Here is a 13,075-nt window from a genome sequence, read left to right on the forward strand (position 1 = left end):
TGAAGCTGGGGTACTTGCACCGGAAAAGGCTTTTGTCTGGGGGTCAGCATAATTGTTTCTATCACCTTCGCTGGTAGGCCTGGGCCGTCATTATCCCAGACTATCTTCGGAAGGTCCTTGATTTTGTTTTCTTGTATTTTGGTGTCCGGTCCTCATCACCCGGTACGGAAATACTTGGAAGTTACTTGATTGATTGTATCTTTTAGGTACTTTGTTAAAGAGTGCTCTTTGCTCCTAGTTGGCCATAACTTTTAAATTTTTTTTGAGTCTTTAATTAGTTCTCTTAAAATAATTAAAAGTGGTTGATTGACTGGTTTGTTGGTCTAGGAAGCTTCATGGGATTTCACCTATGAGTGTTGAGCCTTCTTCCAGAAGGCATAGGAGCAATTCTGCTAGTGATTTCCAATCAGTGGCAATGGACGTAACGAAGATTGATCCTCCAATTCAAGCTATTGTTTCACAGAATAGACCTAGTGTAAGTCAAGATTTGGAGAGGAACACTCCAGTCCTTTCTAGAGTCCTCTTCCAATCAGAAGACATTATAGAGGTTTAAGAACTCCCTGAGTCTCTTGTGACTCCTTCTTCTTCTCTCCCTCCCAATTACCCAGACGTTTTATTATACGTTGGGACCCCGACCCACAGGTCTTCAAGCCCTGGTCTATATCGGTCTTTTCCTTCGATGGCCACTGCTGGGAGCATGGTTTCAACTATGAGTGCTACTAGTGTACATACTCCTTTATCAGTACAAGGAGGAGGTACAATTTCCATACCTTCAATCACTCTTAGCACTATAATTTTGGTTTCTACCTCCATTCAATCTTCAAGTGGGGCCACCCAAGGTTTTCCCTCCAACACTGGTTTTGTCCCCTTTGGAATGCCTACCAACGCAATTCCTTTGGTTCCCTTAACTTTTCCATTCGTTTCTTATTTTCATGGAGAGTGGGTCAACTTATTTTCATGGTTTCCCTTTTGGGAGTGGTCATATACCACATTCTAATCCGTCTCTAGGATCAATACCTTTTCCCTCCCAAGGTCAAGGTTATAATCCTTTCCAAGGATGGACAAATCCAGTTTTTAGCAACTTGGGAGCCAGGAATCAGTTCTCTTTCGGCCAGCATGGGAACATGTCATACTCCTCCGTGAGTTCATTTAAGAGTTTTTCTCCCTTCGCTAATGCATGGAACCCTTACCAAGGGCTCTCTGCTCAATTTAATACCTCACTAGGGGGAAATTTCACTGGATATGGAAATTTTTCGACAGGAGTTGGACAAAATTTGAATTTTTCTAGGCCACAAGGTTTTTCTTATGGTTCAGGAATTTCTGCGAATCACCTCAGGCAACCTGGTGCCTTCACAAATCCAGGATATTTTTTTCGGAACATTGGGAATTCTGCCCATAGCGGGTGGAACTCTCAAGGTCCTCCGCGCTTACCTTTCCTAGCAACTTTAAGCTTGCCAGATCTATCAAAGTTGACTAATGATCCTATCCGATACAACCCAGTTTGGCCTCCGATTCCAACCAAACTTCCATCGGACATACCCAAATTCGAAGGGAAGACTGGTGAAGATCCGGGTGACCATATAACCACTTTCCATTTATGGTGTTCATCGAACTCCCTGATTGATGATTCAATCAGGTTGAGACTATTTCAACGCACCTTAATTGGGAATGTGGTTAAATGGTATATTGAACTTCCAGGGGGCACCTTCACTTCGTTTGGTGACTTGGCCACCATATTTTTAAACCATTTTCAGTTTCCCATTCGTTATGATGCTAGAATTGAGCTCTTAGTTAATTTCCACCAAGACCAGACAACCCACATTTCTGATCATATCCAGGAATGGAGGAGAAGAAAGAGGCTCATTAAAGTCGATATTCCACAAGAATTTCTTCTTGAATGGTTTCTCAAATCTCTGCAACCTGAAATTTCTAAGGATGTATCGCTCTTTGGTGTATTCATCGAAGAACGGGGTATTTTTAGAGCCCAACAGTTAGAACTCATATATTCTCAATATGGGATTTTGGAAAATTTTTTGCCTGATGCTCCTAGATCTAAGGTTGATTTAGCCAAGTTGAAGCTGGGTCCCCATGCCAACGGGCTAGTCGTATCAATTGATAATAGCACGACTAACCTACTAAACCAATTGCAATAGTTGTCTTTGTAAACTGCTTCTTCTATTCAGGCATCGCCATTAGTGCCCATGCCTTCTTAACCTTCTTCTATCAATGTCGTTCAAACTTCTAACCCCAAAGGAAATCAACAATCTGATGGGAAGAAGAAATGACGTGGTAAGAAGAAGAATCAGGATGGGAAGGGTAATGCAAATAAGCTCGACAGTGATGCTGGGGGGGGTAAAAAAGAGTCCAAGAAGAAAGTGAAGTTTCCATGCAAGTTATGCAATGGTGACCATTTGACTCATCTTTGCCCAAAGATTCAAGACGCTCAGTGCTTGTTGGTTCAGCAAGGGTCTTCTAGCTCCCAGGTTGTGCTAACTAACCCTTTCCCCAAGGGCAACAATTGTTTTCTGACGCGAATGCTGGTACTGGTACCCCCACTGGGGGCAACCAGGAAGGGGAAAATCCATCAAATGTTTATATGATGAGTTCACATATTGACATTTCTACACAGTCACGTGATTATGGTGAACTGGAATCATTTAAGGCCAAGACTACTCCTGATGTTTTAGAGCCACTCCATATCGAGAGACCCATAGTTGAGACTATACCTCAGATGTCGAAAGGATCCACAACACGTTGGACAATCAACCCTAATGCCAAGGCAGCTCAGAACTACTCTATTGTAGAATATCTGGCTCAAAGTCCTTGTGCCATGTCAGCATTAGAGGTACTCAAGTCGTGCCCAACACAAAGGAGTGCATTGCTCACTACGATCAGAGCAGTAGATCCAAAAATTATTTGGGAGGGGACATTTAGACATCAACGTAGTGGGAAGGGAAGTCTTTCATTATGCAACCTTATGTAAAGAATTGAATAGCTGGCATGTGCATTGTTAAGTCTTTTTTTACTTCTTGACTACTAAGTTTATAAAGGAATATATACTCTATTTTTTCTGAACCTGTGAATTTTTAGGAGGAAATACATGCTCTTAACCATTAAACCCACTCAAGATGTATAGGAAAACAAAACATTTAACGAATTATCATTTATGTAAAAAAAAATTGAGAAATAATGTAAATATTAAGTAAATCTGTATAATTATATAATTAGTGGTTTATATTGGAATAAGGTTTGAAGAATTTTGTCTTTCCATAAAAAAATTTATTTAGATAATTATGATTTAATAAATTAAGAATATTTTTGTCTAAATTACTTCCATTCTCTTTTATAGAAGTTATCATTTAACTCCTCATCACACCCTGTTTTTGGAATCAATAAAATAGATTGAAGTGAAGGTGTGTCATATTCCCCGAAATTCAATTTTTGTATCGATAAAATAGAAAGGTGTGCTTCATGTTCTCCAATATTTTGATTTCACTTGTGGCTTTCATTTTACTTCTTTAATTTGATGAAGCTTCCTGTCCTCCTCTGTTTATTGGAGCAAAAAAAGCCTCGATCATACTTTTGTTGGGTCTCAACCAACACCTTAGAGTGGTGGTTTTATTGGTTCTCCATCGAACGTATATATTTTTTGAGATTGTAAATGTTTGACGACCTTAGTTTAATGAGGTGGTATTATTGCGGCAAGGAACTTTCACAAGATTTTTATATCAAGTTGGCTTAATTTTATTTTAAATAAATTTGTCAAATTTAAATGAAAAATAGTTGAACGGTTAAAGAAGTAATTCATTGTCAAGTCTTACTAGCACAATTGGTTGAGGATGGGCCTCATCAACGAGGCGGCCCAGAATTAAACCTCAGTGGTTGTGCCCTCTGTTAGGGGGAGGAGACATGCTAAAAAATCTAGTCAACTAAGGGTTGGTGTCAGAGGAGACATGCTAAAAAATCCAGTCGTGACTCCTCAAGCCATAGGTCAAGCCTGGAGAATGACCGACAACTTGACAAACAACAACAAAAAAATAGAAGCAATTCATTATTGTGTAAATTAGCACATTTATATAAATGAGGGTCTCAAACAAAACCATAAAATCTAGGTTTGGTAAGGAATACCATGCATGTAAACTCTATCTATCTATACCCCTAACATCATGACAATATATATATTTTGAAATTTTAAATGTTTGGGGCGTTAGTAGAGGATTAAGCACAACAAGTCTGCCTAACTTAAAGGCAAATTTATTTGTCAAATTTAAATGAAAAATAATTGAAAGTTTAATGAAGTGAGTAAAATAATGCATTCATATAAATTAAATAGTTAGAAAATAAATATTTTATAAAACTCAAAATATATAAAGGCAACATAAATATGTAGGTTGTAATGCCAGTACAAAAGTAGAGATCACAAATTGAAAAACACTTTGAAAACTATTAATTTCAAGTTGAATCACGTATATTTCCAAAATATTTTCAAACTATTCAATATGCACCTTTCATAATATTTATATTTTAAATTATTCATAATTATCTGTATTTTTTTATTCATAATTAATTCTATCTTTTTAAAGATATGTTTCATAATCTTGTCGATAAATTCAATTCCAAATAATAAATATATACATTATCATAAAAGTAACTCTTCTAAAATTATACTACATATAAATGATGGAAAACGATTTTTTTTTGTTGTATACCGACTGCATTTCCTAATGTGATTGTGTTAGTACCAACTTCAATTAGTGAAGGTTCTTTTGACAGTGTAGGTATAAGGCAAAACATATCCCTTGCAATATGAATTCCTTACTCCCAGATGTGGATTAAGAATGTAATTTCATTGAGTTCCACATAAGCTGTGTAAAGCATAAAATTTATTCATTCACACAAATGTTATAACGACTCCTCTTCTTTTCCATGATATTTTACATCAATGCCATAAACATGTTTTCATAATGGTGATGGATCATGTTTTGATGTATTTTTTATTATGACATAATAATAAAATATAATGTGGATTTAAATCCATTCCATTCAATTTATTATATTATAATTTTATTTTTATTAATTTTATTAATGTGGATTTAAATCCATTCAATTCAATTTATTATATTATAATTTTATTTTTATTAATAAAAGTACAAATAATTTTTTGAAAAAAATTCATAATATACATATCACATTAAAATAAATTAAACAATAATAATTCACTATGATATTTCATAATATAAAATAATAAACATATAAAAATATAATAAATATAATTAATAAACATATAATTACAAAACCTCTAATAGTTAAAAATATATTTTTCTTTATTAAATTTAAGAAATATATATATCTATATAGAGATAAACTTTAGTACTCCCACAAACAAAGAAAAAAATCTTAGACACTAATATAATTTTTCTATATATAAAATTTTCTTCCAATTTTACATAAATATTTAAATAAAAAAACAAATTATTTATTTTAACTTTATACCTTCCCTTCATTAAAAATTTCACTCTCTCAAAGAAATTAGATAGATGCTTAAAAACACCTCTCCCACAAAAGCTCCGATTGTAAAAATTTTAAAACTGAAATACATTTATAATTATAAACTACCACTATACCCACATATTGACTCGTAGATTCTATTGGGAGCTCCGAATGATAAGCTTAATATCCACTCTTTATTAATTTATGTTAGAAGTCAGGAATTTCATTGGCTTCGAAATTAGAAAAAAACGTTATTTTTTAGCTTTAAATATTGAAATATGAAGGATAGGTATTTTCCATTGTTGAATTGAGGCTTCTGTGATCCATATCAGGTTTATGAGAAATTCTTCGGTGTAAATCACAGGATAAATCATTTGTCGACGCGTTTCTAGCCAAGTTCCTTGCCCTTAAGCTCAAACCCCTGGTTGGCTGTACAGAGTCCTTCGTAAAAGACTCTGCTTCCTTCGTTAAAGAGCTTAAGGACATAAAACTTGACCCAGAAGACATTCTCGTGAGTTTTGATGTGGTCTCCCTTTATACGTGTATCCCTATAAAGGAAGCCATGGCAGTGATCTATCGCCTAATAGATTCTGATACAATGCATCTTGTTGAGATCTGTCTCACTTCCACTTTCTTCTGTTTTGAGGGTGAGTTCTATGAACAAACCTGTGGTGTTGCCATGGGCTCACCCCTATCCCCTTTGCTGCGAATCTTTTTATGGAAGATTTCGAAGCCAAAGCTTTAGCCTTAGCTCATCTCCTTCCCAAGCTGTGGAAAAGGTATGTAGATGACACTAATGTCATCTGGTCCCATGGCTCGAAGGAGTTAGATCTCTTCTTCAACCACCTCAACTGTCAGTCCTCTGCCATTAAGTTCACTAAGGAAAAAGAGGTCAATGGTTGCCTCCCTTTCTTGGATATCCTTATATCGAAGAATAATGATGGTTCTCTCTCCCACTCAGTATTTCGGAAAAAAAACGCATACTGAGCAGTATCTTCATGCCGATTCCCATCATTTCCCTGCTCAAAAGTTGGGTGTTCTTAACACTCGCTACGCGAGCCCTGAGGATTTCTGATAAGGAGAGCTTCGATAAAGAGAAATCCCATCTCCTTCATGTCTTTATGGAGAATGGCTATAGTAGGTGCCTGGGTCAGAAGGCGTTCTTAAAAGCCTCTAAAAGCTCGTTAATCAAAAAAGAACATAAAGAGCGCCGGCTAGGGGTCCATCTTCCCTATGTCCAAGGAACCACTGACAAGATTGCTCGGATTCTTAAGAAGTATGATATTCCCTCAACCTTCAGGCCCCTCAACACTATTCGCAAATCCCTCATATTAGTGAAAGATCCCATTGATCCTAAAGATATGAAGGGTGTCTACTTGATCCCCTGTTCTTGTGGGACCCCCTATATTGGGGAAACAGGGCGCTCCATCCATCAAAGGATTAGCGAACATGTAGCGGATCTAAGACTTGGAAGAACCAAGTCTTCAGCGTTAGCAGAGCATGTGGAAAAGACCAAGCATCAAGTGTGTATTGAGGAGGCAAAGGTTATTGCCAAGGTTGCTCAGTTCCATCACCGTAAATTCAGAGAAGCTATTGAAATTGAAAGAAGGCCGAACAATCTCAATAGAGATTACGGTTGGAAGATCAGTAGCTGCTGGATTCCAACCCTTTCTTCCTAGTCTTGCCCTTTCCTGCTTTCGTTGGTTCCCCTTTATTTCGCCGTTTTTCCTGGGCGCCTTGTTTTTTCCTTCCTCCCCACTCGCTTGTTTTATTCAATTATTATTATTTATTTATTTTTATTTTATTTTATTTTATTTTCGCTCACTTGTTTTATTTATTTTATTTTATTTTATTTTTCGCTTGCTTGATTTATTTACTTTAATTAATTTATTAATTTATTTAATTTCCATTCTTATTATTATTATTATTATTATTATTATTTTTATTTTTTATTTTTTTTATTTGTATTTTTTTTATTTCTATTGATTTATTTTTATTTTTATTTTTAGTTTTATTTATTTATTTATTATTATTATTATTATTTTTTGAATTTATTTATTTATTTAAAATGAAATAAAATCTTTTTACCTTTTATTACTTTCGTAATTAAAATTTTATTCATATTTCAATTTTTTTCTAACTAACCTTTGTATATATTTCTTTTAGGAATTGTCTTTAGTGCGACATTTTGGACTTTCCGGTGCCAGAATCTGACGGAAAAATTTGAGGTGAAATCTTGATTTGTGTTATTTAAACTAGTTTTTTGACTGTTTATATGGATTCAACACCCTCGAAAACCCCCAGGGCACTTCAATTGCACAGGATTACCCATCAAACTTGTGATTTCAATAAATTCTTGCTGGATTTTAGAGAAATTTCACCAGAAAAACCCACCATAAAAACTTCCAAAAAGTCGCACTAAAGACAACTCCATTCCGTCTTTAGTGCGACTTTTTGGACCTTCCGGTGCTGGAATCTGATGGAAAAATTTGAGGTGAAATCTTGATTTTGGTTATTTAAACTAGTTTTTTGACTATTTATATGGATTCAGCACCCTCGAAAACCCCTAGGGCACTTCGATTACACAGGATTACCCATCAAACTTGTGGTTTCAATAAATTCCTGCCGGATTTTAAAGAAATTTGACTGGAAAAACCCACTGTAAAAACTTCCAAAAAGTCGCACCAAAGACAACTCCCTTTGGAATGGAGTTGCCTTTTGTGTGACTTTTTGGACTTTTCGGTACCAGCGGTGGAAAAATTTGAGGTGAAATCTTGATTCGTGTTATTTAAACTAGTTTTTTGACTGTTTAAATAGATTCAACACCCTCGAAAACCCCCTGGGCACTTCGATTGCATGGGATTACCCATCAAACTTATGATTTCAATAAATTCCTTCTGGATTTTAGAGAAATTTGATCGGAAAAACCCACCGTAAACGCTTCCAAAAAATCGCACTAAAGACAACTCTCTTTGGAATGGAGTTGTCTTTAGTGTGACTTTTTGGACTTTCCGGTGCCGGAATCCAGTGGAAAAATTTGAGGTGAAATCTTGATTTGTGTTATTTAGACTAGTTTTTTCACTGTTTATATGGATTCAACACCCTCGAAAACCCCCAAGGCATTTCGATTGCATAGGATTACCCATCAAACTTGTGATCTCAATAAATTCCTGCTGGATTTTAAAGAAATTTAACCCGAAAAACCCATCGTAAAAGCTTCCAAAAAGTCGCACTAAAGACAATTCCCTTTGGAATGGAGTTGTCTTTAGTGACTTTTTGGACTTTCCGGCGCTGGAATCCGGTGGAAAAATTTGAGGTGAAATATTGGTTTGTGTTATTTAAACTAGTTTTTTCATTGTTTATATGGATTCAGCACCCTCGAAAACCCCAAGGGACTTCAATTGCACAATGTTACCTATCAAATTTATGATTTCAATAAATTCCTCTAGATTTTAGAGAAATTTAACCAGAAAAACCCACAGATAAACTAAAAAATCCTTGATAGAGTAAAGTATTTTGGTAGCAAAAAAATCTATGTTCAATTTGGGTCCAGACTTTTCTTTTTCAAATATCTTTATGTGCTAAGTCAACATTTTCCAGTTGTCTTAATACGCTAAGTCAATATTTTTAAGGTGTCTTTCCATTGTAAGACAAATTATTAAGTGATTTGGGTAGTCTTAATTAAATATTGAAGCAAATTGAACAAATTTTATGAGTGGCGTATGGATTTTGTTGCGTTGACAATTTGATTCGTAAAGATGAAAAACACGTGGAAATCGACTTCGATCGCATCTAATTGTGGATTAACATTATAAGCCGATTGTATATCATGTGCCATAATGCCGTATAGTGTGACGGTCTAATTACTAATTTCATTAACTAAATATGATCATATTTGCAATCTGCAAATGTTTCAACTTAGTGTAATTTATTTTAAACGTTTCTATATTATATTAGATTTCATAAATATTTAAAAAATTGGATAAATATTTATCTTTTTTTTTCATATTTAAAAATCTACAACTACATAAAATAATCTCAAAGTGAGAAATACCTCTAAATTACAGATATGAAGCGTTTTGACCCAACAAGTGTGGTTCATCGTCAAGTTGAAGAAACAGATCCAGCTTAGCGTGCTAAATAGTCTGAGCAGAGACTCCAATAATTTTGACTTTAAGACCAGAGTCAAGATTTAATTGAAATTAGTTAAATTATGTGAATAAATAAAAATATAAAATAATTTAAAAGTGTTAAAGGTTAGTTAGAAAGTTATTAAAAAATTATAATTTGTTTTTTAAATATATAAAAGAAAGGAGTTGTCTTTAGTGTGACTTTTTGGAAGCTTTTACGGTGGATTTTTCCGGTCAAATTTCTCTAAAATCTGGCATGAATTTATTGAAATCACAAGTTTGATGGGTAATCCTGTGCAATCGAAGTGCCTTGGGATTTTCAAGTAAAGACAACTCGATTTCAAAATAGAGTCCAAATTTCAAGAAACTTTTTACAATATTCAAGATTAGTGATATAGAATATAATTTGATTAACCTCAAATAATTTATTGATTGTGGGTACATGGCAAAAATTTAAACCAATCAAATATAGTTTAATTTTTACTTGAATGGAGATTAATTGTTAACCTGTCAGAGCCCTGAGTTCCAGGGAATTAAGGCGTTTCCTAACTTTACCCGTTCTTGGTTAAATATTTTTGGTTATATTTTGAATATTTATTATTTGAAATGTATTTTTAATATATAAATGAATTTAGGATTTTAAATTTTTTTATAAGATATATGAATCGTGTATTTAGATTGATGAGATACTTTGATTATATAGAATTTATAATTTAAATATATGATTTCATTAAGATTGGGTTTAATGGTTAAGGGATTATAGGTTTAAAATCAGAGGGGTAGAGTATGTATGTTTTCTTAGACTTGAGAGTGAAATCACTTCATGGAAATGGGTCCATTGTCTCATAAACAAAAGATACACCAATTTGATATTTGGTTTGGTCTTAACATTAAAATTGGATAATAATAATAATAATTACTAAATTTTAAACAAAATTGCCTCAAAAATATATCCATAAAAACTTGAAAAACCTAAAACAAATTCGCTACAGTGTATATGATTAAAATATTCATGTTTCAAATAATTTCTAATTTGACACTCATAGAAATCATAAAACTAAAGTAAAAATCAATCGAATATCATACCAATATAAACCCAACTTAATTGCAATTTTACTTATAAAAAAAAAAAAAAACAAAACGTCTGGTTGAGAAAATCAATCCAATTATCATACAAGTATGAATCCAATTTAATTGCAAATTCAAGAAAAAAACCATATATGGTTAAGGTATTCATTTTAATATCATTGTTTCAAATATCTACTACTGTTTTAAATATCTACTAATTTGGTACACAAAGATCATAGAACTGACCGTCAAAATCAATCCAATATCATATAAAGCTTAAAAATGAAAAAAAAAAAAAAAAAACCTTAAATGGTTTCAGCTCTGTTCTACAAGATAACTAGGATTCCATATTGAACTATGTACTATACCAACTAGTATCCTATACATAAAATTAAATAGAAAGGCCAGGCTCGAGTTTAATATCTTACCTAGAAAACTAATAAAATTCAAATTACTATCTCCTTTTAAAATACGTAAATCAACATCAGAGATTTCTAACAAACAAACAAACATTTACGCACGGCCACTGCAGGATTTTAAAAAATGCCATTTTCTTCTTTACATTAAAAAAAAACCAGCTCTGGATTTGCTTAGCTGAGTGAAACATGGGTACAGGGGAAAAGATGGAATAATTATCTTATTAATTACAAATAATAATAAGAAAATGTATATGGAATAATTATCTTATTAATTACAAATAATAATAAGAAAATGTATCTACAGATCTGCAACAAGCAGAGGCCACTAATTAGACGGCGCACGACGAAAACAGCAGGCCCATTGGCTGAGATTATCTGTTGCTTTCACCTTCCACTTGCTGCTGGAGTACTGCTGCTCGAAATCAGTGGAGCAGTCTTGATCGGCCGGCCGCTCAAATTCAATACCCTTTCTCCTCTTCTCTTCGTTGGCCAATAATCTAATTCGCTGCATTCTCTTCTTGGGATCCACACGTCCTCTGACTGTTACCTTCTTCTCCGCCACGTCCACTACATAGTCCAGCAAATCTGCTCATCATCACGCCACAGACACATTCACAAAATTAAAAGAGATCACTCCAAACAGCGAGATATTGATTGAGTTTAGAGGTTTATTCTATATCTCAGTATGATCTATAAAGATGTTTATTCGTTATAAAAGTTGAATTTTGTTCATATTAACTAAAAAACAACTATACAAAATATTTAAATAATATCTAGTCATAAAAAAATTTTACTGTGGAGAATTTAGATCTCTATACTCAAGTTAGATTCATATTTAAAATGGAACTTTGCTGGTGTCAGTCCAACCCACAAATATATTTATTAAAAATTTACAAGACACAAAGTCAATATAACAATAGCCATTGTAACCATGCTAACCAGAATTTGAACCTGAATAAGAAAAATAACCATTATTCTTGGCAACCATCCGAGAAAACTCCTAGAAAATTCCCTTCCTCAGTCTTTTCATTACCAGATTTGTGCAGAATCTTTTCATTTACCAGATTTAATGTCAATGTGCAGAATGTAATGGAAATTTAACATACTGTCCATTTTGGAGAGCACTTTGGAGACTCTGTCGCGGCATTCATGGCAGCGCATATTCGCGTTCAGAACAATCACCTGAACCTGTCATGTAAAGTAATGTTTGTGATAACATGATCCATAATATCAGACTCCTGCGTAACCTAGACTGTGGACTTGTATCGTATGAAAGGGAATTGGCAATATGAAATAAAGAGGTTAATGCAGGCAGAAATGGGCTTACTCCCGGCATTGTTAAGGCTTCAGCGGATCGCAGCAGCTGAGAAGTTGGAGCCATTAAGAGACAAGGTCCTGAGGTGCTACTGTTTTTAGATTTATAGAATTATTATCAATGACGATGGATTTGTGTTCATGGGTACGTTGGGATTGAAGAATGAAAAAGGAAGAAGATTAACTGTTATTGTGATGCTGTTTGTCGACTAACTAAATGACCCTATGCAGATTGTATTGTATATGTACCGTAGGTATATATATCACAATAATAACATATTTTTTTGAGCTTCTTTAATTCACTAAATGGGGTGTTTGTTTGAACAGGTGTTTTATAAATTATAAAGAGATAAAAGTTTTTGTTATGGATGGGGTATTTACTTGAACACGTGTCCTATAAAGAGTAAAAAGATAAACACTATAAAGAATAAAGAGATAAACACTTTTGTTATGAATAAGTTCCACAAGAGGTCAATATTTATTGGAGAGACAAAATTCTTATTGTTCAGTTAATGGCTAATTCTCATCAACTCCATTGTGAAACAGGTTCATCATCTCAGTTACAGGGAGCTGGAAAAGGCCAAAAGAAGTGTGGGAGGAAAGAGTGTATCTTTTGTTTTTCCCGAAAAGTGTCATTTTAGAATGTGAGGCATT

The 13,075-nt window shown here is 33.9% G+C and overlaps 1 protein-coding gene across 2 annotated transcripts; it reads right to left on the reverse strand.

The window, feature by feature from the left end:
- Positions 1-11,242: 11,242 nt before the first annotated feature.
- LOC149149857 (uncharacterized) lies at positions 11,243-12,629 on the reverse strand. 2 transcript variants are annotated; one of them, XM_089445427.1, is made up of 3 exons: positions 12,435-12,629; positions 12,214-12,295; positions 11,243-11,692 (listed from the first exon to the last, which is right to left on the reverse strand). In XM_089445427.1, exons 1-3 carry the CDS (start codon positions 12,486-12,488, stop codon positions 11,433-11,435), a joined length of 396 nt encoding a protein of 131 aa, XP_089301553.1. In that variant the 5' UTR covers positions 12,489-12,629; the 3' UTR covers positions 11,243-11,432. The 2 variants fall into 2 exon arrangements, with proteins under 2 accessions (XP_089301553.1, XP_089301552.1); XM_089445426.1 differs by having other exon boundaries at positions 12,169-12,295.
- Between the last annotated feature and the right edge of the window lie 446 nt (positions 12,630-13,075).

Source organism: Pinus tabuliformis, chromosome 9 (genome assembly GCF_031772625.1).
Source record: "Pinus tabuliformis cultivar Carrire ecotype Pingquan chromosome 9, CPIR1, whole genome shotgun sequence".
Taxonomy (NCBI): Eukaryota; Viridiplantae; Streptophyta; class Pinopsida; order Pinales; family Pinaceae; genus Pinus; species Pinus tabuliformis.